This window comes from Elephas maximus, chromosome 1, assembly GCF_024166365.1.
Source record: "Elephas maximus indicus isolate mEleMax1 chromosome 1, mEleMax1 primary haplotype, whole genome shotgun sequence".
Classification (NCBI taxonomy): domain Eukaryota; kingdom Metazoa; phylum Chordata; class Mammalia; order Proboscidea; family Elephantidae; genus Elephas; species Elephas maximus.
In genome coordinates this window covers 240,694,356-240,719,757 of record NC_064819.1, presented here as the reverse complement: position 1 = coordinate 240,719,757, position 25,402 = coordinate 240,694,356, and the positions used below count along the sequence as shown (strand labels likewise).

General features: G+C 50.2%; 1 protein-coding gene across 8 annotated transcripts in view; it reads left to right on the top strand.

The window, feature by feature from the left end:
• FRMD1 (FERM domain containing 1) overlaps positions 1–25,402 on the top strand; it is a 68,669-nt gene that overhangs the window by 6,255 nt on the left and 37,012 nt on the right. For 3 of the 8 annotated variants that reach the window (XM_049905667.1, XM_049905697.1, XM_049905692.1), the window contains exons 2-3: positions 16,134–16,244; positions 20,861–20,951. In XM_049905667.1, coding sequence (XP_049761624.1) covers positions 16,140–16,244; positions 20,861–20,951 — 196 coding nt within the window. In that variant the 5' untranslated portion in view covers positions 16,134–16,139. Of the gene's footprint in view, positions 1–8; positions 942–10,570; positions 15,788–16,133; positions 16,245–20,860; positions 20,952–25,402 lie in introns of those variants that run through there. The other 5 variants (XM_049905641.1, XM_049905655.1, XM_049905677.1 and 2 more) reach the window with 4 other exon arrangements.

The following is a 25,402-nucleotide window of genomic DNA, read 5'->3' as shown; positions in this document are numbered from 1 at the left end:
GTCAGTTCTTCCGTCTTCCTTATTCATTGCCTAGCTTTCACAGGTGTATAAGGCATTGACAAGACCATGACCTGGGTCAGGTGCACCTTAGTCATCAATGTGGTATCTTTGCTTTTTAAAACTTTAAAGAGGTCTTTTGCACCAGATTTGCCCAATGTAATATGTCATTGGATCACGGCGCATCTTAACTTGATAATATCTGCAAAGCCACTATTTTCAAACAGATCCGCATTCGCAGGTACTGGGTAGGGATTAAGACTTCTACATATCTTATTGGGGACACAATTCAGCCCATAACGGGGGAGCTCAGAGGGTGTCTTCCTAGTGGGAGGTGGGAAGGCAGGGTGGCTCAAGGCAGAGGGTCTGTCTGTCTGACTTCTCCCACTGCCCTGGGCTGTAGGTATGGGGTGCAGAGCACCCAGGCCTCCTCCCTCTGGTCCTGTAGGCTGGGGCCAAGCACCAGCTCCTGTGTACTTCGAATTCCTTCCTCCCTTTTAAATCCTGACTGTGTGGTCAGGGAGCCAAGGTTCAGCCAGCTAGTGTTTACCCCAGAATTCAGATCCACAGAGGCGTCTGCAGGGAATTCCAAGAATGCTGCTATCTGGGTCGAGGAGGGGAAAGTCCTCTGAAGCTAAGAGAGCAATAAAGGGCTGGATGGGCGGAACTGCAAATACACTCTCCTCCCTGCGCTAATTAACTGGGAGGCCAGGCTCACCTCCCTCCTGCCCTCCTCCAGGCCTGCACCTTCTCTCCAGTCCTAGAGGTAGCTCTCCCCCAGTGGCAACTCTGAGGAACTGGCTAAGAGCAATCCTGAGGGTTCTGCCCTGTCCCTTCAGGACTTGAGAAGCATTCAGGTGGTTTATGGCCACCGTGCTCCCTGTAACTCCCAGAGGCACATCAGCTCCTAATTCTGCCCTGCCACCTGACTGCGCTGACCTCAGGTAAGCAGGGCTCACTGAACCTCGGTTTTCTTACCTGTAGAATAGGGATGCAGATGACCCTTGCCGTGCAGATTGTTGGGGTGGAGGGCGCTCAGGTGAAGGGCAGGCCAGGAAGTGGGTGTCCTTCATGTTATTCAGAGGTTGCTGGGATGTCTAGGGAGCCCCTCTTGGGGGGGCCTGTATAAATAATGGGTACCCAGGTGCTGAGGAGCACCCTAATCTTAATCCTAGCCTTAATTATACCCCTAAACCTAATCGATACCCTAAACCTACACCTACACCTACCCTTAAAGCTAACCCTAACTTTAGCCCTAGCCTTAACCCTAGACCGTAAAGCTAACCCTCAATCCAGCCCTAGTCCTAACCATAGACCTACCATTAACCCTTAAGCTTGCCCTAACTTCAGCCCTAGCCATAACCCTAGACCTACTGCTAACCCTAAAGCTAACCCTAACTCCAGCTGTAGTCCTGAGCCTAGTTTCTAGCCTAACCCTATTTCTACCATGGCCTCTGTCCCAGGAGGGCCCCTCCTTTCTGGGTGTACCTCTGAAATAGACAACAACAACAAAAAAAAAACCAAACCTGTTGGCGCCGAGTCCATTCCGACTCACAGCAACCCTATAGGACAGAGTAGAACTGCTCAATAGGGTTTCCAAGGAGCTGGTGGATTTGAACAGCTGACCTTTTGGTTGGCAGCCGTAGCTTGCAGCCACCGTGCCACCAGAGCTCCTAACACACGCCTCGTTGTTAGTTGCCGTTGAGTGGGTTCTGACTCAGGCAATCCCGTGCACAAGAGAACAAAACGATGCTCTGTCCTGCGCCGTCTTCACGACCGTTGCTGTATTTGAGCCCGTTGTTATGCCTGTTGTGTCAATCCATCTCATGGAGGATCTCCCTCGTTTTTGCTGACCCTCTACCTTACCAAACATGACGTCCTTTGCTAGCAATTGGTCTTTCCTGCTGATACGTCCACAGGTAAGTGAGCTGAAGCCTTGCCAGCCTCACTTCTAAGGAGCATTCTGGCTGTATTCCTTAGGAGACCGCTTTGTTCTCTGACAGTCCACGGTATGCTCTGTATTCTTCGCCAGTATTCTTCGGTGCTGGCGATGAGTTCCTTAGAGGGAACTGTTTTAACGTCGGTGAGATCTGAGTTAACGGAACATGGCGATGTTGGTAGGAGGCTCTGTTTGTATCCTCATTCTGCAAGAGAAATGATTTGAGCAAGTTTACAAAAATCCTTCCATTAAAGATAAAAATAAGACCAAAAGCAGTGGTCGAAAAGAAGGTGAGAGGAAAATGAGGGAGGGAAGGTAAGTCACTGAAGGGGATTCGGTATTCCAAGTGCAGGGGTCACCAGAGGTTGCCCAGGGTTGCCTGAGGTCAGCAGGGTTCACCCAAGGTCACCAGAGGCTGCCAGGGTGGAAACTTGCTGAGCAGGTTTCCGTGGCTCTTCCAGACAGATGAAGAAGAAAGGCCTGGCAACCTCCTCCCACAAAACCAGCCAGTGAAGGCCCTGTGTCTGAAGCACAGCTCTACCCTGGCAGACACGGGATCACCGTGAGTCGGCAGCTGGCTTGGTTACGCGGGGACTTAGGCGAAGGCTTGGTCAGCCCATCCGCATGTTACTTACTCTCAAAATCCACTTTTAATTCCGGTTGTGGTTCTCAGACATTTCTCCTGTTCAAGTTAATTCATTTATTTCGTCTTTTATCTAAGTGGTTTGGATAATTTTTCTGAGTTCCTAAGATCGTGTTCACTGTGGTTCATTTCTCTGGAACATGACCTGTTCTGTTAAACACACACTAGAAGTGGAGATCGCTAAGATGTAATTTATCTCTTATCCTTGTGAGCACCCTGCTGCCCATTTCTTTTGTGTTCCCCTTTTCTGGAAGGCACCAGGACTCTGAGAAGGCAGGTGATGGGAGGGTACCCTGTGGCACGTCTGTTACAGTTAGATCCCACCCTTGGTGGGCGTGTGGGGCCAGAGAAAGACCCACCGGCCTGGCGACTGGAGAGGAGGCCGCAGCAGAGCAGGCTTTGTCTCAGGCTGTCCTGGGGCCAAAGTTCAGAGGGCACGTCAGCGGGCAGCAGGTCTTGATATTAGAGGACTCAGCAGATACCTGCACAGTCCTAGGGCCCGAACTTTGCTGTGTGTCTGTGAGGCCCCTGTGGCCTGTCCCTGCCCCAGGCAGACCCTGCTTTGCCCTCAGGGCCCCTGTACCCTTCTCCTGTGAAGCCACCACCTCCAGCCCAATGTCCCATCTGGTGTGGCTGCGTGTCTCAAAGACCCCATGGGAGTCCACCGTGACCAAGTCTGCGATCGTCCCCCCATGGGACTTCCCGTGATGCTAGTCACATCTCGCTTCCATCTGAGCATCGCACACTGGCCCTTGGCACCATGGTGGCACAGGGTGCCATGCACATGTGGCTGTGGGTGATGTGAGGTCAGGGCTATGGTGACACAGTGACACAGTAACACCATGCACACGTGGCTGTGGGTGGTGTGAGGTCAGGCTATGGTGACACAGGGACACCATGGTGACACAGGGACACCTGTGGGTGGTGTGAGGTCAGGCCGTGGTGACACAGGGACACCAAGCACATGTGGCTGTGGGTGGTATGAGGCCAGTGCTGTGGTGACACATGGATGCCGTGGTGACACAGTGACACCATGTACCTGTGGCTGTGGGTGGTGTGAGGTCGGGCAGTGGTACAGACCCCTGGGAGGCAATTCCGGCCAGTGAGGGGGGGACCGCAGGCTTTGCCACTCCAATGAATAAGGAACACTCCAATCCAGGCTGGCCGAGGGGGCACTGACATCCTGAGATGTGTCACTTTGGAACCCCAGCCAGTCAAACAGGACAGCAGGTCACAGACTTGGTCACAGTGGACTCCCATGTGGTCTTTGAGAGACGCGGCCACAACAGATGGGACATGGGACTGGAGGTGGTGGCTTCACAGGAGAAGGGCACGGGGGCCCTGAGGGCAAGACAGGGTCTGCCTGGGGCAGGGACAGACCACAGGGGCCTCACAGACACACAACAACGTTCGGCCCCTGGGACTGTGCAGGTATCTGCTGAGTCCTCTAACACCGAGACCGGCCTGCCCCCGCTGACCTGCCCTCTGGACTTTGGCCCCAGGACAGCCTGAGACAAAGCCTGCTCTGCTGTGGCGTGCCCTCCAGTCACCAGGAAAGCAGGTTCCTCCTCAGAGGCAGGTGACAGGCTGGACCTTGCTGACCTGTGTTTGTGGGGTTGGGGCCTTCATTGAGGGGGACATGGTGGGGGTCTGGGCACACCTGCCTTGGCTTGCTCAGCAGGGAGCACAACCCTAGCCACCTTTGTCATTCTGTCTGGGAGCTCTTAGGACTCCAAACAGAAACAAGAAACTGACCACCGCAGGCCAGTGACACTGCACATACTGTCGCCTGTGCCGTGTGGACAGGGCTCAAGGTCCTCAGCCCGATGCCGCCCAGGGGACCGAGCACCTGCCCACCTGCCCACCTGCCCACCTCAGACCACTGCGACCCCCCCCCAGGCTCTGCCTGGCCATGCGCTTGGTGTCACAGAAGACCAACCCCACCAAATCCCCAAACCTGACCTCCGTTGTTCTAGGGTGTGGACATCACGACTGGAGTTTATCACAACAGTGGGCTCCTCCAATATGGTTCAGGGGTCTCTAGGCCTGGAACAGCATCAGCCCAGGGCCTGAAGGATCACAAAGCTGCCCTGGCATCAGTTTCCCTACTTCTGACTTACGCACACCGCTGCATTGTCCAGCACCCTGCTCAGAAGGACTGTGAGAGCGAGAGAAGCTTTATGGAGCAATTTGGGAAGGACTCTCGATGCTGAAGGATGGAAATGCCTTACCTGGCTGTGGGGGAGAAGTGGGTGGCATTGAGCTTTTTTCAGTGTATATAGTTTTTTTTTTTTTTAATGGTTTCAAGAAAGTGGACAGGTGGCAAAAGGGAAAGGGCAGGACCTTGCAACCATTTGCTGGTGGCCATGAGGTACCTTTAGGTGTGGGGTGAGCGTGGAGTTTGCAGGGAGGCTGAGTTGGATGTCACCTGATTGAGCAGTTGGGCCTCTGAGCTCGGATCTCTCATCCATAGAAGGGGCTGTCGTCTCTGAGAAGGGCCCAGCGTGGGTGTGGGGCATGGGGAAGGACCAAGCCACGCCAACACCTGCGGGGGAGGGGGCAGAGGAGAGACTGGCAGCCCCAGTGCCCTTGGCCATTAAGGCTACACCATGCACACACACCTGCACACGCACACACACACAAACATCACACACTCAGACACACATGTCCTCATGCACACATGCTACACATATTGTACGCACATGTTTGTGCACATATACACCTGCACACACATCACACACTCAATGCATACACACACACACCTGATGGAAAGGGTCAGAGCTAGGGCAGGTGGCTGAGTTCCATGACATACACTGAGTGGCTTTCTGTGATGTTCTTGGAAGACAGCTACCAGGGCAACCAACTGGAAGAAATTCATATTTGCACCCGTTCCAAAGAAAGGAGATCCAACAAAATGCAGAAATTATCATTAATATCACAAGCAAGTAAAATATTGCTGAAGATCATTCAAAAGCAGCTGCAGCAGAATATCCACAGGGAGCTGTCAGAAATTCAGGCCGGGTTCAGAAGAGGACGTGGACCCAGGGGCGTCATTGCCGATGTCAGATGGATCCCGGCTGAAAGCAGAGAATACCAGCAGGGTGTTTACCTGTGTTTTATTGACTATGCAAAGGCAACCAACTGTGTGGATCATAACAAATTATGGGTAACACTGCAGAGGATGGAAATTCCACAACACTTAATTGTGCTCATGAGGACCCTATGCATAGACCAAGAAGCAGTCTTTCAAACAGAGCAGGGGGATACTGAGTAGTTCAAAATCAGGAAAGGTATGTGTCAAGATTGTATCCTTTCACCATACCTATTCAATCTGTATGCTGAGCACATAATCCAAGAAGCTGGACTATATGAAGAAGAACGGGGCACCAGGATTGGAGGAAGACTCATTAACAACCTGCATTTTGCAGATGACATGACCCTGGTTGCTGAAAGTGAAGAGGACTTGAAGCACTTACTAATGAAGATCAAAGGCCACAGTCTTCAGTATGGATTGCACCTCAACATAAAGAAAACAAAAATCCTCACAACTGAACCAAAAAACAACATCATGATAAATGGAGATAAGATTGAAGTTGCCAAGGATTTCATTTTACTTGGATCCACAATCAACGCCCATGGAAGGAGCAGTCAAGAAATGAAACAAGGTATTATTGCATTGGGCAAATCTGCTGCAAAAGACCTCTTTATTTATTTATTTTAATTTTTATTGTGCTTTAAGTTTTGAAGTTTACAAATCAAGTCAGTCTCTCACACAGAAACTTGTATACACCTTGCTACACACTCCCAGTGGCTCTCCCCCTAATGAGACAGCCCGCTCTCTCCCTCCATTCTCTTTTTGTGCCCATTTCACCAGCTTCTAACCCCCTCTACCCTCCATCTCCCCTCCAGGGAGGAGATGCCAACATAGTCTCAAGTGTCCACCTGATCCAAGAAGCTCACTCCTCACCAGCATCCCTGTCCAACCCATTGTCCAGTCCAATCCCTGTCTGAAAAGTTGGCTTTGGGAATGGTTCCTGTCCTGGGCCAACAGAAGGCCTGGGGGCCATGCCCACCTCCTAGTCTCAGTCAGACCATTAAGTCTGGTCATGTTCTGCATCCCACTGCACTCCTGCTCCCTCAGGGGTTCTCGGTTGTGTTCCCTGTCAGGGCAGTCATTGGTTGTAGCCGGGCGCCATCTAGTCCTTCTGGTCTCAGGCTGATGTAGTCTCTGGTTTATGTGGCCGTTTCTGTCTCTTGGGCTCATAATTACCTTGTGTCCCTGGTGTTCTTCATTCTCCTTTGATCCAGGTGGGTTGAGACCAATTGATGCATCTTAAATGGCTGCTTGCTTGCGTTTAAGGCCCCAGACTCCACTCTCCAAAGTCGGATGCAGAATGTTTTAATAGATTTTATTATGCCAACTGACTTAGGTGTCCCCTGAAACCATAGTCCCAAACCCCTGCCCCTGCTACGCTGGCCTTCGAAGCATTCAGTTTATTCAGTAAATGTTTTGCTTTTGGTTTAGTCTAGTTGTGCTGACCTCTCCTGTATTGTGTGTTGTTCTTATCTACTATCTAATTAGTGAATACCCCTCTCCGACCTTCCCTCCCTCCCCACTCTCATAACCATCAAAGAATATGTTCTTCTCTGTTTAAACTACTTCTTGAGTTCTTATATTAGTGGTCTTAAAAAAAAAAAAAAATTTTTTTTTTTTTTGTACAATATTGGTCCTTTTTCAACTGACTATTTTCACTCAGCATAATGCCTTCCAGATTCCTCCAGGTTATGAAATGTTTCACAGATTCCTCACTGTTCTTTATCGATGCGTAGTATTCCATTGTGTGAATATAGCATAATTTATTTACCCATTCATCCGTTGATGGGCACCTTGGTTGCTTCCATCTTTTTGCTATTGTAAACAGCGCTGCAGTGAACATGGGTGTGCATATATCTGTTCCTGTAAAGGTTCTTATTTCTCTAGGATATATTCCAAGCAGTGGGATTGCTGGATCATATGATAGCTCTATTTCTGGCTTTTTAAGGAAGCGCCAAATCGATTTCTAAAGTGGTAGTACCATTTGACATTCCCACCAGCAGTGTATAAGTGTTCCAATCTCTCCACAGCCTCTCCAACATTTATTATTTTGTGTTTTTTGGATTAATGACAGCCTTGTGCATGTTGGAGTGAGATCTCATTGTAGTTTTGATTTGCATTTCCCTGGTGGCATAGTGGTTAAGTGCTACGGCTGCTAACCAAAGAGTTGGCAGTTTGAATCCGCCAGGCGCTCCGTGGAAACTCTATGGGGCAGTTCTACTCTGTCCTACAGGATCGCTACGAGTCGGAATCGACTCGATGGCACTGGGTTTGGTTTTGGTTTGTAATGGCTAATGATCGTGAGCACTTACTCATGTATCTGTTAGCTACCTGAATGTCTTCTTTAGTGAAATGTCTGTTCATATCTTTTGTCCATTTTTTAATTGGGTTATTTGTCTTTTTGTAGTTGAGTTTTTGCAGTATCATGTAGATTTTAGAGATCAGGCGCTGATCGGAAATGTCATAGCTAAAAACTTTTTCCCAGTTTGGGCAATGGTTTATCAATTTTGTTGATTTTTTTAGAGAACCAGCTTTTGGTCTTGTTAATTCTTTCAACTGTTTTTCTGTTTTCTATTTCATTTAGTTCTGCCCTAATTTTTATTATTTGTTTTCTTCAGGTGCCTGAGGGTTTCTTTTGTTGCTCTTTCTGTTTGTTCAAGTTGTAGGGATAATTCTTTGATTTTGGCCCTTTCTTCTTTTTGGATGTGTGCATTTATTGATATAAATTGGCCTCTGAGCGCTGCTTTCACTGTGTCCCAAAGGTTCTGATAGGAAGTGTTTTCATTCTCATTGGATTCTCTGAATTTCTTTATTCCATCCTTAATGTCTTCTATAATCCAGTCTTTTTTGAGCAGGGTATTGTTCAGTTACCAAGTGTTTGATTTCTTTTCCCTGCTTTTTCTGTTATTGATTTCCACTTTTATGGCCTTATGTTCAGACAAGGTGCTTTGTAATATTTCAGGGTTTTGGATTTTGCTAAGGCTTGCTTTATGACCTAATATGTGGTCTATTCTAGAGAATGTTCCATGTGCACTAGAAAAGGAAGTATACTTGGTTGCTGTTGGGTGGAGTGTTCTGTATGTGTCTATGAGGCCAAGTTGGTTGATTGTGGCATTTAGATCTTCCGTGTCTTTATTGAGCTTCTTTCTGGATGTCCTATCCTTCAACGAAAGCGGTATGTTGAAGACTTCTACTATTATTGTGGAGCTGTCTATCTCACTTTTCAGTGCTGATAGAGCTTGTTTTATGTATCTTGCAGCCCTGTCACTGGGTGCATAAATATTTACTGTGGTTATGTCTTCTTGGCATTTTGTCCCTTTAATCATTATATAGTGTCCTTCCTTATCCTTTATGACGGATTTAACTTTAAAGTCTATTTTGTTCAGAAATTAAGGTTGCCACTCCTGCTCTTTTTTGCTTGTTGTTTGCTTGATATATTTTTTCCATCCTCTGAGTTTTAGTTTGTTTGTGTCCCTAAGTGTAAGGTGTGTCTCTTGTAGGCAGCATATAAATGGATCGTGTTTTTTAATCCATTCTGCCACCCTCTGTCTCTTTATTGGTGCATTTAGTCTATTTACATTCAGCGTAATTATGGATAGGTATTTTTTTTTTATGAATTTAGTGCTATCATTTTGATGTCTTTTTGTGTGTGTTATTGACAGTTTCTTTTTCCCACTTAATTTTATGTGCTGAGTAGATTATATATTGTCCTTTCCTCATATTCATTGTTGTTGATTTTGTTTCTGCTGAGTCTTTTTTTTTTTCTTGTGTTTTATTTTGATATGTAGGATAGTTTTACTACTTTGTGATTACCTTATTATTTACCCCTATTTTTCTAAATTTAAACCTTACTTTTATTTCCTTGTATTGTCTTATCTTCCTCTCCATATGGAATATCTATGACTACGTTTCGTAGTCACTGTTTATTAATAGTTTTAATGTTATCTTCCTTTACATAATAACATCGCCGTTACCCTGTTTTGAGTGTTTTTTTACTCTTGATTTATTTTTTTGATTTCCCTGTCTGGGTTGACTTCTGGTTGCTCTGCCCAGTGTCCCTAGTCTTGAGTTGATACCTGATGTTACTGCTTTTCTAACCAAAGAACTCCCTTTAGTATTTCTTGTAGTTTTGGTTTGGTTTTTACAAATTCCCTAAAATTATGTTTCTCTGGCAATGGCCTATCTTCTCCTTCACATTTGAGAGACAGTTTTGCTGGATATATGATTCTTGGCTGGCAATTTTTTTCCTTCAATTTTTTATGTAAGTCATCCCATTGCCATCTTCTTTCATGGTTTCTGCCAAGTAGTCTGAGCTTTTTCTTTTTGACTCTTCTTTGTAGGTAACTTTTCGTTTATCCCTGTTGTCATTCTTGCTGTTAGGTGCCATTGAGTCAGTTGTGACTCCTAGTGACCCCATGCACAACAGAATGAAACACTGCCCCGTCCTGAGCCATCCTTACAATCGTTGTTATGCTTGACCTCATTGTTGCAGCCACTGTGTCAATCCACCTCGTTGAGGGTCTTCCTCTTTTCCGCTGACCCTGTACTCTGTCAAGCATGATGTCCTTCTCCAGGGACTGATCCCTCCTGACAACATGTCCAAAGTATGTAAGGCACAGTCTTGACATCCTTTCTTCTAAGGAGCATTCTGGTTGTACTTCTTCCAAGACAGATTTGTTCCTTCTTTTGGCAGTCCATGATATATTCAATATTCTTTGCCAACACCACAATTCACAGGCATCAATTTTTCTTCAGTCTTCCTTATTCATTGTCCAGCTTTCACATGCATATGATGCGATTGAAAATACCATGGCTTGGCTCAGGCACACCTTAGTCTTCAAGGTGACATCTTTGCTCTTCAACACTTGAGAGAGGTCTTTTGTAGCAGATTTACCCAATGCAATGCATCTTTTGATTTCTTGACTGCTGCTTCCATGGCTATTGATTGTGGATCCAAGTAAAATGAAATCCTTGACAACATCAGTCTTTTCACTGTTTATCACGATGTTGCTCATCGGTCCAGTTGTGAGCATTTTTGTTTTCTTTATGTTTAGGTGCAATCCATACTGAAGGCTGTGGTCTTTGATCTTCATTAGTAAGTGCTTCAAGTCCTCTTCACTGTCATCAAGCAAGGTTGTGTCATCTGCATAATGCAGGTTGTTAATGAGTCTTCCTCCAATCCTGATGCCCTGTTCTTCTTCATACAGTCCAGCTTCTTGTATTATTTGTTCAGCATACAGATTGAATAGGTATGGTGAAAGAATACAACCCGTATATGCACCTGTCCTGACTTTAAACCACTTAGTATCCCCTTGTTCTGTCCGAACAACTGCCTCTTGATCTATGTAAAGGTTCCTCATGAGCACAACTAAGTGTTGTGGAATTCCCATTCTTCTCAATGGTATCCATAATTTGTTATGATCCACACAGTCGAATGCCTTTGCATAGTCAATAAAACACAGGTTAACATCAGAAGTAAACTGCTGGGTCCTTCTTCCTAGTCTGTGTTAATCTGGAAGCCCAGCTGAAACCTGTCCTCCATGGGTGATCCTGCTGGTGTCTGAATACCAGTGGCATAGCTTCCAGCATCACAGCAACATGCAAGCCCCCACAGTACAACAAACTGACAGACACGTGGGGCTTCATTTGTCCCTAAAAAAAAAGATGCTCTTAAAATTCTCTGTTTATCTTTGGTTTTGACAAATTTCATTATAATATGTCTTGGTGACTTTCTTTTAACATCTACCTTATTTGGTATTCAATAAGCATCTTGGATAGATATCTTCTCATCTTTCACGATATCAGGGAAGTTTTCTGCCAACAAATCTTCAACAATTCTCTCTGTATTTTCTGTTATCCCTCCCTGTTCTGGTACTCCAATCACTCGTAGGTTATTTCTCTTGATAGAGTCCCACATGATTCTTAAGGTTTCTTCATTTTTTAAAATTCTTTTATCTGATCTTTTTTCAAATATGTTAGTGCCAAGTGCTTTATCTTCAAGCTCAGAAATTCTGCCTTCCACTTGCTCAATTCTGCTCCTCTGACTTTCTATTGAGCTGTCTAGTTCTGTAATTTTATTGTTAATCTTCTGAATTTCTTATTGCTGTCTGTCTATGGATTTTTCCATGTTATTAATTTTTTCATTATGATCCTGAATAATCTTTTTAATTTCTTCAGTTGTTTTATGTGTGTGTTCCTTGGCTTGTTCTGTGTATTGCCTGATCTTCCTGATGTCTTGAAGGGTTCTGTATATTAATCTTTTTAATACTAATTCTTCATTTGTTAATTCCAGGAAGGCACTTTCATCTAGAAGATCCCTTGATTCTTTGTTTTGAGAGCTTGTTGAGGCGATCATCGTCTGTTTCTTTATGTGACTTGATATTGACTCTTGTCTCCGAGCCATCTATAAGTTATTGTATTAGTTTATTTTATGTTTGCTTACTGTGTTGTAGCTTCTTTCTTTGTTTTGTTTTGATTTGCCCAAATGGGTTGCTTGAGTGAGCTAGCTTGATTATTTTTACCTTTGGAGCTCTGACATCCTGTCCCCAGATGGCTAGAGCTGTTATCAGGTGTATCAGTCTAGGAGTCCATTCACTTTTCTTGTATGAATTCAGCTCAGATGTCCAGGTATCTGATCATCAAGTGTGTGGTACAGGCTCTGAACTACAGTCTTAGAGGGGCAGGGGCGATTGCTGTAGGTACTGGTATCTGGTTGCCACACTCTGAACAAGGCAGGGGGCTGAGAATTGTCCCCCACGTGTCTCTGAGGAAAGTGTATCCCTGTTCTCTAGAGTGTACAGGTGGGTGGGTTCTGTAGACGGACCATGGGCACCCAGTGTTTTTGGTTATAAGGACTGGGAGGTACCAGTTATCCTTGGACCCCTGTCGCAGGCGGCTGGGTGACCTGAGTGGAGCTAGCAGTCCTTAGGCCCCTGATGTAGGTAGGTAAGGACCCTGTTTAATAGGCAAAGCAATGTCAACCACACAGCTGAAATGGTTGGAGTCTGCCAACAAGGGCCTATTCTCCTGAAATAGGCCCACACAGGTCCATGCAGAGGGGAAAGGTACTCAAAGTCCATAGGCCGTTTATGCCTAGACAGGAGCCACTTCTGTCCTGAGCTGCCCTGGTTAGTGGAGCTGGCAAAGTATCTTTTCCCCCAGTTGCAAATTTATTCCTTCTCCAAGGCTGGGAGGATGGCTCTAGGTGCTCTACAGGGCCTATCTCAGGCCCAGGGAAATCAGCCACACAAGATGGCTTGGGAACCAGGGGGAGGGGGTTATGGTAAAATATACACAAGTACTTAGTTTTTGCCGAGATCGCTGTTCTCTGGTTCTGGAAGTGTGAGTAGGCTGGCTGCTTCTCCCTGAGGAAACTGCTGCTGAATGCTACCAGCCCCCCACTGCTGCTCCCAGGAATGGTCCCTGAGGACTCCCCGTGATTCAGGTCCGGTAACTCCTCTCTGCTTCTGAACCGTCTGTTCCTCTCCCTGCCCCTCAGTTTGTTTTCTAAGCTTGCCTTTGATATTCAGGGGTCCTAGCTTGTCATAAATATACTCTTTTCACTTGTTTTTTTGCGTCTTTGTTGTAAAGAGGGCTCACCGGAAGCGTCTATCTAGTCCGCCATCTTGGCTACACCTCACTTGAGATTCAAAAGACCTCTTCAAAGTGTTAAAAAACAAAGATGTCACTTTGAGGACTAAGGTACACCTGACCCAAGCCATGGTATTTTTAATCACCTTATATGCATGCAAAAACTGGAAAATGAATAAGGAAGATCAAAGAAAAATTGATGCTTTTGAATTATGGTATTGGTGAATGTTGAATATACCATCATCTGCCAGGAGAACAAATACATCTGTCTTGGAAGCAGTTTGACCAGAATGCTCATTAGCAGCCTGGATGGCGAGGCTATGTCTCACGTACTTTGGACATGTTACCAGGAGGAAGCAGTCCCTAGAGAAGGACATCATGCTTGATAAAGTAGAGGGTCAGCGAAAAACAGGAAGACCCTCAAGGAGATGGATTGACACAGTGGCTGCAACAGTGGGCTCAAGCATAGCAAAGATTGTGAGCATAATGTAGGACTGGGCAATATTTTGTCCTGTTATACACCTAAGAACAACAACAACACTACTTTGTAACTTTTTAGGCACTTTTTACTAGTTTCTTGGCACCGTTCTACTGTGTCACATAGGGTCACTATGAGTTGGAACCAACTGGACAGCATACAAGAAGAACATTGAGGTATATGTTATATACCATAAAATATGTTTGTTTTAAGTGAACAACTCAATAACTTTTAGTAGAGTTAAGAGTTGTGCAACCACCACACAACCCATTTGCCTTGCACCTGCCTTTGCCACCTCCAGTGCCATCAGTGGCAGGTCTGTTTTCTGTCTCTACATATGTTCCTTTTGTGGACGTTGCCCAGAATGGACTCACATAAAATGGGGTCTTTGTGTCTGGCTTCTTTCTCTTAGCACAATGCGTTTGAGATTCATCCACGTATCACTACTTCCTTCCTTTTTATTGCTGAGTCCTATTCCTGCCTTGCTTTCTCAAACCCGTATTTTATGGACTTATGTTTCAGAAGCTTTCATTCTAGGACTTTCTTAGTAGCCTCATCTAGTGATAGAAAATGAAAATCAAATATCCAGAGGAAAAGACACTGAGTAGAGAAGAAAGTATCCATGGCATCAGGACGACCCAGGGTTAAGCTCCGTGGCGTCTTTCCCCCTTGGCTACCCCACCCCAGACCTGAAATCACAACCTTTCTGCTGGGCAGATTCGCCTCAGGAGATAACGGTATTTGTAAGTGGTGTTTACTTCCGGGGCCATGCCACATTTCCTTTCTGTTTCTCAGAGGATGGGAGGGTGTTACCTGCCTGGCTGAGCCAGAAGACAATGGCTTTGAGTTTTGACTCCTCAGGCAGGTGAGGTGAGGCTGGCAGAGGAAGGGGAGGGAAGGTGACCCCAGAAAAGTGAGGTCCAGCACCTGAGACACACCCATTGTGGCTTGAAGCCACTGAGGCTGCTCAGGAGGTGACTTCACTTCCCAGGACTGCAAACGTGAAGTCACTCCCACGCAGGATCGCTTGAGCCTTCTCGGAGAGGTCACACCACAGTGGGGTCTGTGACGCCGTGGGCTGGAGGGAGGGTTCCAGCTTCTGCACGGACATGTTTACTGCATCCGTCAATAGGATTACAAGTGTTTCTTTTCCTCCTCCTTTCTCCTCACCGGGGCTGTTTGGGGCTCATATCCAGACAACACCACCGGCACCCACACAGGTAGGGGCACAGTCACCCCATTTTATAGAAGGAAAAACAGGCACAGAGTGCCAAATGCACCGCCAAATGCACTGTTGAGCCCTGACAACAGGCCTAGAGGAGCAGGGACCATTGCGAGCTTGGCTCTCTCGTTCCTGGGGAGTAGCTTCCTTCCTCCCTTGCCTCCCTCCCACACAACTTCAGGGGTTGCTGCTCCCCAGTGTTGAGCTGGCTTTGCATCATGCTTTGTGAAGTTCGTGCTCCTTCATCTGTGGCGTCCGCCCTGTTCCTGCTCAGATACTCTTGCAAAGAGCTGCCCCCACTGTCCTTTATTGTGATAGAAAGTTGTGACCTTTACTGGTGATACCAGGGCATCAAAGCCAGTGAGGCAGCATCTAAGAATGAAGGTGCCATACCTTCTAGGATGGTCCAGCAGGTGTCCAGACTCCTGGGGACCCAACCCTGCCTCCCCTGGGGCAGACATGGCTCACCAGGACCCCATTTGCCCCCCCAGCAGCTACAGGTGACCAACAGCCAGTCAGGGAGGACAAGTCGTCATGTGGCCCTCAGGGTCAGCAGGGACCCTGCGAGTGGCGCCTCTGCTTCAGAAGCTGGTGTGACCCATCTGACGTCCTTGCAGCAGATGGGAAGTGGACAGGGTGGAGGATGGGACAGTGTGGGGGAGGGTTTGACGCCTCTCTTCACGTCCTCTCCCCGGGCACCCAGCTCAGGCACCTTTCTGCTCGCCCCACGTCTCCACTTACCGGGGCAGCAAGCGGGGTCCTGCTCAGCCGTGATGCCCCTGCTCCCGGGCCTGAGAGGAGAAGCCCTGGCCAGAGGCTGCTCGGTAGATGGGGCCAGCTGGGTGTCCCCTGCCCTCTGTGAGACGCCGTGTGATTCCCGCCGTCCCTGCTGAGCACCAGGAGCGGTCTTCTGACCCTTGCCCTGCCTGCCCCACCCACTCAGGGCTTCTGCAGCCATCCATCCAACTGTCCGTCCATCTGCCCATCAGTCATCCCAGCCAGCCCAGGGCCATGTGTCCCCATGGCTAAGCAGCTTTGCTGCCAGAAGCAGGCACTTCACGGCCCTGCATGGCTCTACCCTCGGGCCTGGCGACACCACTGATGGTGGACACTGTCCCTCCTAGCTCCTCAGCCCGGCCCCCAGCTGATGACGACCCTGTGTCTCCACAGGGGGTGATGGCCGACACCCCGGCCCTGAGCCCTGATGGAGAGACGATCTCAGAGCGGCGCAATGTGGTCGTGCTGCTGCCCACGCAGGAGCGACTGCGGCTGGCCATGGGGGTGAGTGGGGGCCCTGGGGGCTGGCCATAGGGGTGAGTGGGGGCCCTGGGGGGTTGGCCATGGGGGTGAGTGGGGGCCGCGGGGGCCGCGGGGGTGGGTGGGGGCTGTGGGGGGCTGGCTGTGGGGTGATTGGGGTCTGTGGGGGTGAGTGGGGGCCATGGGGCTGAATGGGGACTGTGGGAGTGAGTGAGGGCCCTGGGGAGCTGACCATGGGGGTAAGTGGAAGACCCTGGGGTATGGCTGTGGAGTGAGTGGGGGCCCTGGGAGGGCTGGCTGTGGGATGAGTTGGGGGACTCGGTTTGGGGTCCACAGGATGCAGGCATGGGCACAGTGGGGCCGTGTGTGTCTTGGGCGAGGCTGCAGAGAGCTGACATGGGGGCGGTGGCAGGCTGTGTATCCTAGGTTGGGGGTAGGGCCCCCACAGTCACCCACGCTCACCTCCCCAGGGTCCCCCCCACAGGCCAGGGAGGTGTCAAGTGCTCTTTCATTGTGAAGTGTGCAAGGCTGGGTACTTGGTCTGTTGGCTTCTCCCCATTTGACAGATTGTCAATGTTTTTTCTTTTCCTACCTCACTGGCTGCCCCACAAGACAGAGACACTGCCCCCCTGGCTCCACCACCCTTAAATCTTGTCTAGTTCCCTCCTTCCTGGCCACTCTATGCTGTCCTTTTCCCCAGCTCCTGGGCCAGCCCTGCTCAGCGGAGGGACCTGTGCTCCAGACCACTTTCCCTGAGCCTCCTTCTGGGACCCTGGGTGTGTAGGGATGTGGGGTTGGCCCTGCCCTGGATGAAGGAACATGAGACTCAGAGATAGGACTCAGGAGACCCACACTGGTCTCTAGTTTTCTGTGGGGGGCTTTGTGATCTGTGGTAGCACCACCTCCCCACCTGGGAACGTGCAGACAGCTTGCCAGAACCAACTGGCTAGCAAAGGCCAACCCCAGTCACATGTCTGAGAAGCTTAGGAGAAGGTGTGCAGTGACAGAAAGTGAGGCAGTATGCTCAGGGGTCACAATCATCCCCAAAGGCTGAGGCTGTCCCATACGAGAACAACCATCTGACTCAGGCATTCCTGGAGAAGTGTGTCTGCCTGTGCCCTTGGACTTGTTGCCTTTGTGTTCTGCCATCACCACCAAACTGCAAGTCCACCAAGCTTCCTTGTTCAGCTTCCATTCTCTCCCTGTTGTTGTCAGCTGCCGTCAAGTCGGCTCCGACTCATGGCCACCCCATGTACAAAATGCCGCCCAGTCCTGTGCCATCTTCGTGATTGTTGGTGTGCTCGAGTCCATTGTTGTGGCCACTGTGTATTTTGAGTGTCTTCCAACCTAGGGGGCTCATCTTCTAGCACTGTATCAGACAGTGTTCTGTTGTGATCCGTAATGTTTTCATTGACTAGTTTTTGGCAGCAGATGGCCAGGCCTTTCTTCCTAGTCTGTCTCAGTCTGGAAACTCTGCTGAAACCTGTCCACTGTGGGTGACCTGCTGGTATTTGAAGTATGAGTTGCATAACTTCCAGCATCAACAACATTTAAGCCACCATAGTATAACAGACAAATGTGCGGTGGGTTCTCTCTGGGTCCCCAGCATCCCTGACTGGGTCTGGGTAATCAGGAAGTGTCTTCTGTGTGGTACACCTCTTGAAGTCTTTTGTCCTAGCCCCCACCTTTCTCTCAGTCTCTCCTACATGTTCTCTGCCACTGACCCCCCCCCCCGCCATCACCCTCCAACAGACATGGGGTGCTCCCATGAAGTGTGCTGTTGAATACAGGGCTCTGACTTGCCTGCATAGCCTCCCTGGTGGTGGATCCCAGACCACAGGTGGGAGGTGCCAGCATCAGCTTGCAGACAAAGTTGAGGGCCTCAGCCCCAGCCAGGGACCTGTGCCCCCAGGGGCTGCTAGCCTTTCTATTGGGAGGACGTTCACTCAGTGCTGGGCCCAGAGGTCAACAGAAAAGTTAGGATCCCTCTAATCCTTTCTGGTAAGAGGGCTCCATTTGGGCGCTCCCCGGTATCACATTATTCAGAATTTCCTTCAGTGAGACATGTTAATTAAATCATTCGTTTATTCAGTCGGGCCCTTACCGAGCACCTATTAATGAGCACTTTGGGTAGATGCAAGAGGAGACCAGAATACTGACTCCTTGTGTTGGTCTTGCTAGCTGGGGCCCCGTTAGTCATGACAATTACCAGTAGACTAATTGCAGTGGAGTTGATGTAGACCCTGTGTGTCAGAGTAGAACTGCACTCCACAGGGTTTTCAAGGGCTGATTTTTCAAGAAGTAGATTGCTAGGCCTTTCTTTTGAGGCGTCTCTGGGTGGACTAGAACCACCAACCTTTTGATTATCAGCTGAGTGTGTTAACCATTTACACTACTGAGGGACTCTGGCCACAATCAACCCCTACAAAATCTTTTCTAAAAATATAGATTAAAAAACAAATTGTAATAATTTTTTTGCAGGTTGACATCCAAACAAAGGTGTAAGCGATGGGTCTGTCACAGCTTCTTGGCAGAGCTGATGGAAGTTTCTATCCAGTTGTTCAAACATCCCAGAGGGATAACTAGGAAGTTGCTCTTTGTCTCATCAGAGTCTTCCAGTATTTACTTAGACACTGAGGAGCCCCGTTTCTATCAGGGCCAACACACCCATGGAGACGTGGCTAACTAAGCCCTCTGTGTGCACAACCTAGATTCTTTACGAAGTTGACCGTCTCGCTCTCCTAAGGCTGCTATGACTGAAAAACCACAATGGGGGCCTTTAAAGAGCAGACATTTATTTTCTTACAGTTCAGGAGGCTAAAGTCCCAATCCAGGGCACCAGCTCTAGGGAAGGTTCTGTCCTTCGGCTGTGGGGGAGACACTGGTCCCAGCTTCTGCAGCCTCGAGGTTCCTGGATCCCTTGGAGGTCTGCACGTGGCGTCTCTGCCCACCATTCCTGCTGCTTGCTTCTGCGTCTAATCTGCACTTTTTATGGCTCAGAAGTGATTGGCCTTAGGACACACCCCACACTGATATACAAAACCCTCTTCCCTATGGGCTCCCATCCTCAAGCACAGGGGTTAGGATTTCCTCACATATTTTGGGGGGACACAATTCAACTCCCATGCTATAGGTCACCCCAAGGATACAGTGATCCTCACATCATCATTCCCAGGCCCCCTGTGGTCACAAGGGACACAGCCTGGAAGCTGACCCCACTCCCGTCAGAGTGGACCTGACTTTGACTTTTGCAGGAGCTGGCAAGTGACGAGAGGGAGGTGGGTGGGGGTGTTGGTAGAGAAAGTCCCCTGGGCAGGGTTTGGAAGGAGCAGTTGTTTGGAAAACTGGGGGTGCGGATGAACCCCGTGTTCTCAGTCAGGTCTTGCAGTGCTTGGGGACCAGTTGGAGAACAGAAACACCTGTGGGCCCCTATTGGATGTAAAGATGGGAGTTCATTCACTGTCGCCGTGTGGGTGAGTTAGAGCTGGGGCCCACCCTGGTCCCACAGGGGGCTCCCTACCCAGAGGCTCCAGGGCCCAGGTGCTAGTCTTGCACAAAGAATGGGGGACAGGCAGGCTGGACGTTTGACATGTGGCTCTGGGCACGTGTGTGATGACTGACTGAAAGAACAAATCAGCTAAAAAAAAAAAAAACTTTTTTTTTTTTAGGCTCGGGGTTTTTGGTTTTGACTTTTGGTTGGGGGTGGTGACTCCTTTCTGAGTCTTCTGAACTAATACAAGTACTGGGGGCCCATCTGGCTTCTCTACAGTTGGCTCTCCTAACAGAGTTCTTATTGCCTCCATTTCTGCAATGCTGTACGGAGACTCAGACCACAGGCTCTTAAAATTGAGCGGAAAAAGAAATGCCTTGCAAATTCTCCTAATGCCAGCCAGCTCTAGTGCCCACCTTGCCAGCCTGTCGCTCTCTCTGGAAGTTTCTGAACTGTATGGACAGCTCAAGGTGGCTTGCAGCCAGTTCTCCATCAGTCAATGCCATAAAGACGGCTCTCCTTTCTTACATAGATGGTGGCTGTGCAGCGCGCCCTCTGCTGGGCATTGTGTGTATATTACCTCATGCCCCGCCCCCCACCCGCCCCCGACACACCCCTCAACCCACACACACACCCCTCAACAGGGCAGCAACTAACTACTCAACGGCAACTGCTTTTTTACAGCTCAGCTAAACTCACGAGTGGAAATACCGTTGACCACAGCTCAGCGCCTTCTTACGTCCCTTCCCCATACCGGACCACTGTGGGGCCTGGGAGGGAGTGGCGGCCCCTGGTAACGGGCTGACCTCCGCTGGCCGGGGGCCCACTTCTTGCTGCCGTGCACAGCACCTCCGCCCTGTCCACGGTTCACAGACCCTAGGCCCGGCGTTCAGGAGCGGCCTGGGCAGGGGGCTGAGGAGGCCGTGGAGGCTTGGGGGCTGCCCGGCATGCCCAAGTGGCCTTTGAAAATCGAGCACCAGGCCTGGACGCCCGCACTGCCCTGCCCGGCTGGGGTCATAGACAGTGTGCAGTCCCTCGGACTCTTGCAGAGAAGTGGCGAGTGTGCTGCCTCAGTCTCGGTGGGCAGGCCTGCCGGCAGGGCCAGGTGTGCAAGGCCGTCTCCTGAGCCTCCTCCCCACCTCTCTTGCAGGTGAAGGCCACGGGACGAGAGCTTTTCCAGCAGGTGTGCGACCTGAAGAGCATTCGAGAAGCCCACTTCTTCGGCCTCAGTGTGGTCAGAAGTAAGTGCTGCCCTTCCCCCCACCCCCCAGTGCCCACACTGCCGAGTGCTTCCTGCACCCTGCTCCCCCAGGGGGTCCCTGGGGGCGCTCCGGCATGTGAGCCAGAAACCCTAGACCACACCTAGCTAAGAAAGAACTTCCCGTCCCGCTGCACTGGACGTGCGCCGACATGCACCCAGAGGCTGTGTGTGGGGATTTTGTAGTAAATCTGTACACGCGTGTGCACACACACAGACTCACACATGCACACACACAGACTCACAGACTGACACATAAACTCACACAGGCACACATGCATAGTATGCACTCACATTCACACACACGCACACTCACACATCCACATATGCACACACACATGCATTGCATACACTCACACTCACATGTACACACTCACACGTGTGTACACTTACACACAGTCACACATGCATACTCAGCATGTACACACATGCTCACATTCACACACAGATATGCACATACACTCACGTACACACACTTGCACACTCACAAACTCACACATGCATATACACAATCACACACACTCACATGTACACACTCACATGTGTGTACACTTACACACAGTCACACACATGCATACTCAGCATGTACACACATGCTGACATTCGCACACAGATATGCACATGCACTCACTTATGTACACACACTTGCACACTCACAAACTCACACATGCATATACACACTCACATATGTACACACGTGCTCACTTTCACACTCATACACATACACACACACCATGCACACACTCATACACACTCACATATGTACACATGCTCACACTCAGACACTCAGTCACACACAGACATCCTCTCTTGTCCCCCCCTGGAAAGAACAGAGTCTGCTCCCAGCCTGGCCTCAGTGTACATCTAGGTCTGCAGGTCTGGGCCCCTCATCTCCCACCCTTTGTCTGAAGGCCTCTTACCTGGAATTCTATTAAAAACACCCAAGTGGAACGTGCTGGTTGACGGGGGCTGGAGCCCTCCCCTCCCCCCATGAGGGGCTTCCCTACAGCCCAGCCAGCCATGGGCTTCCACATGCACCCAGAGCCCCCGCCCCCAACCGCACACAGCCTTGAGCAGTGTTGCTCCTCCGTGGCCCGCCTGGGGGATTCCTGTGGGAAGCAAGGAAGTCCCACCTACACCAGGGCTCTCTGTCGGGCACTGCAGTCCCCCACCAGTTGAGACTGGATGGCTGCGTAGTGGGCAAACCGAGATGTACGTGCCACTCTGAACCTGGCAAGTCCCGAGAGTGTGCGGCCAGACCCTGGTTCCCTGGGCTCCCATGCAGGGACAGTGGGTGCAGGCTTCCCGGGCACAGCAGAAGGAGCCCACCCTGGGAGTCCCAGAGTTGAAGGACCCAGAGGAGAGAGGGCGCAAGGCCTGAGGGCCTCTCAAGGTGACGCTGAGGCTGAGTGAACGTCCCTCGCTCCTTGTGATGACTGCGGCAGCTGTGTCCCAGCACCGAGAGTGTAGCACGCAATTCTAGAGTCATGCTGGGAGCCGACACATCTCACTGCAACCACCACCCAGTGTCCTCTGTCTCCACCCAGCACTGTCCTCTCCTAGCGTGGCTGGTGTGAGGGGGCCAGCAGAGAGGCAGGTCCATGTGGATCCCACCTGTCCCCTCCGTCTGTCCTGTGGGGGGACTAAGGCCGTCTCCTGCTCTTGCCAGTGTGGCTTTTGTCACCTCCTCCTGCAGATCTCCCCTTGGACTCAGACTCATGGTGACATCGTGTGTCAGAGTAGAAAACCGTGCTCCGTAGGGTTTTCAGTGGATTCAGATTCATGGTGATATGGTGTGTCAGAGTGGAAAACTGTGCTCCTTAGGGTTTTCAGTGGCCGGTTTTGGGGAAGCAGATCACCGGGCCTTCCTTCTGAGGCACCTCTAGGTGGACTTGAACCTCCAGCCTTTTGGTCACCAGCTGAGTGCATTGACTGTACCACCCAGGACTCCTTAGAGGCAGGCCACTTGTTCTATCCCACAGGCCATGCTGAGCAGCCACGGCGGGAGGGGGTGGGGAGAAGGGGTGCGGGTGCAGCTGGGGCTCCAGGAATGAGGGCTGCGGGGAAGGAGAGCCTCGTAGGGGAGAGAGAAAGAACAAGAGCTGTGGAGGGGGACGCGTAGGCTCTGAGCATGTTTGTGCAGACTCCTTTATTTCACAAAGGACATGGAGCCGGCATGTGGTGGGTGCCCTTAGAGGACCAATTTGGGCTTTCGTGGGGAGGGGCCCAGCAGGTGGGCTGGCCAGAGGGCGTGAGGTTTGAGGAGGTGCCCCCTTCTCTGCTGTGTTTGTCTGCGGCAGCCCCCCAACACTGGGCCTCCAGATAGGACTCCCAGGCACTCAGGACCCTGGGCATCAGGGAAAGACTGCTCTAGAGGGCTGGGGGGAGGGCGGGGCGGGGCAGTCCCCTCTGTGTCCTTGGAGTAGAGATTTTGGCCTCGCTGTTAAATGTTAATAGTGGTGGACTTTTCCCAACTGGCTGGGAAGCTCAGTTAATGGGTAGCTTTGTCCCATTTAAAGTTTTGTTTAAAGTTTTATAACCATTGGATGCTTCTGTAATCAGCAAATCCAAGGACTGGCAGCCAGTAAATATTTACACAACCAGCCGGTTGCCATCAAGTCGGCCTTGGCGCCCCCATGTGCGTCAGAGTAGAGCTGTGCTCCATAGGGTTTTCACCGACTGATGTTTCAAAAGTAGGTCACCAGGCCTTTCTCCCAAGTTGCCTCTGGGTCGGCTTGAATGTCCAACCTTTCAATTAGCAGCCAAGCATGTTAACTGTTTGCACTACACGGGGTGTCTTAGTCCGGGTTGTCTAGAGGAGCAAAACCAGTGAAGCATATATAGAAATATATGTAGAGAGATTTATTTCAAGGAAGTGGCTCACACAATTGTGGAAGCTGGCAAGACCCAAGACCCTTCTCCTGACTCACGTGGTAGCAGGGGCTGGCAAATCCAAAATCGGCAGGTCAGGCGGCAGGCTGCTGGCTCATGTCCCAAGAACTGGAGGTCAGAGGACGACGAGGGAGAGTGAGCTTTGTCAAAACATCCATTTATATTGGATGCAGGGCAGGCTGCACTCCTAAGGAAAATCCTCTTTGAACTGATTGGCTGCTCACATCAGGTCACACAATGGAGGATGTTTACATAATGTCTGACAAACCACTGAGACTCATGGCCTAGCCACATAGACACACAACCTCAACCATCACAGAGGGCCTCCTAATATTTATAAAGGAATGTGATTTATGTAGAAGGAGGGTTTTTTTACTTCATATCTTTCATCTTATTCTGTTTCTTCCCTAAAATTGTCCCCAGTTTCTGCAATAGAAGTGACTCTGTGTACTCCGCGGTATCTCAGAAGGAGCCCCCCACCCAGGGCTGTGGCTGGAGAGTTGAGGGGAAGCAGCAGGGAGAATGTGCCCTGCAGAAGAGTGACCAGGCTAGGGGCGCAGCAGAGATGCCTTTCAGGCACCTACACACCTCCGTGTTGTAGGACCAAGCTCACCCTTCTATACAGCACGCTCTACAGAGAGGGGGTTTCAGCAAACCTGGTGGGTTAACGCTGGGACATAGTTTAGTCCTGTGGTGAAGGACGTGGGTGCACACTCTGGGAACACGGTGGAGGTGATGGTCTTCTAAACCTTAGCCACCCTCTATCTGGTCCCCCCTTGACCCTGGACCCCCTCCGCCCTGGCCCCCCTCCACCCTGGACCCCCTCCACCTGGCCTCCGTTTACCCTGTCACCCTCCACCCTGCCCCTCCCACCCTAGTCCCCTCCATCTTAACCCCCCGACCCTGTCACCCTCCATGCTGTCCCCCTTCTCCTTGACCCCCCTTCCCCTTAGTCCCCTCCCCCTTGTCCCCTTTCCCATGATTCCCCTCCCTCTGGCCCCCTCCCCGGCCCTCCTACCACCTGGCCCCCCTCCCTCTGGCTCCTCTCTTCCCTGGTTCCCCTTCCCCTTGTCCTCCCTCCACCCTGGCTGCCCTCCCCTCTGGAGCTATCTAATCTCTGAACCCAGAGAATGTATGTCTCAGCCCTTTGTGGGTGGCTGGGTTAACAAGCTTCTCCTCCTTAGGGCTGCTCCCTCATCCTGGGCAGTTGACAACCCCCAGCCCCATATCCGTCCCACTGAAGGGCTAAGACCATGATGCAGCCTCCCTGGCCCCCAGGCCTCAGGGCAGGACATGTGTGGACAGGCCTGAAGGGTAGTCCCAGCTCAGAATACTTCAACACCATCAAAGGGAAACTGGGTGGTAGGTTTTTGTGCTGGATCCTTTCTTGGGCCCTAGACAAGGAATGAAAACTACCGCAACACTTCCACCCCCGACGAGAAGCTATGTCAGTGAGCCGCGGCCAAGCTGCCTAGGTCTCAGGGCCCTATTGCTCCAAGGGAAAGCTGAGTTGAGTTAGGACAGGAAGCTGCGCCATTCTTA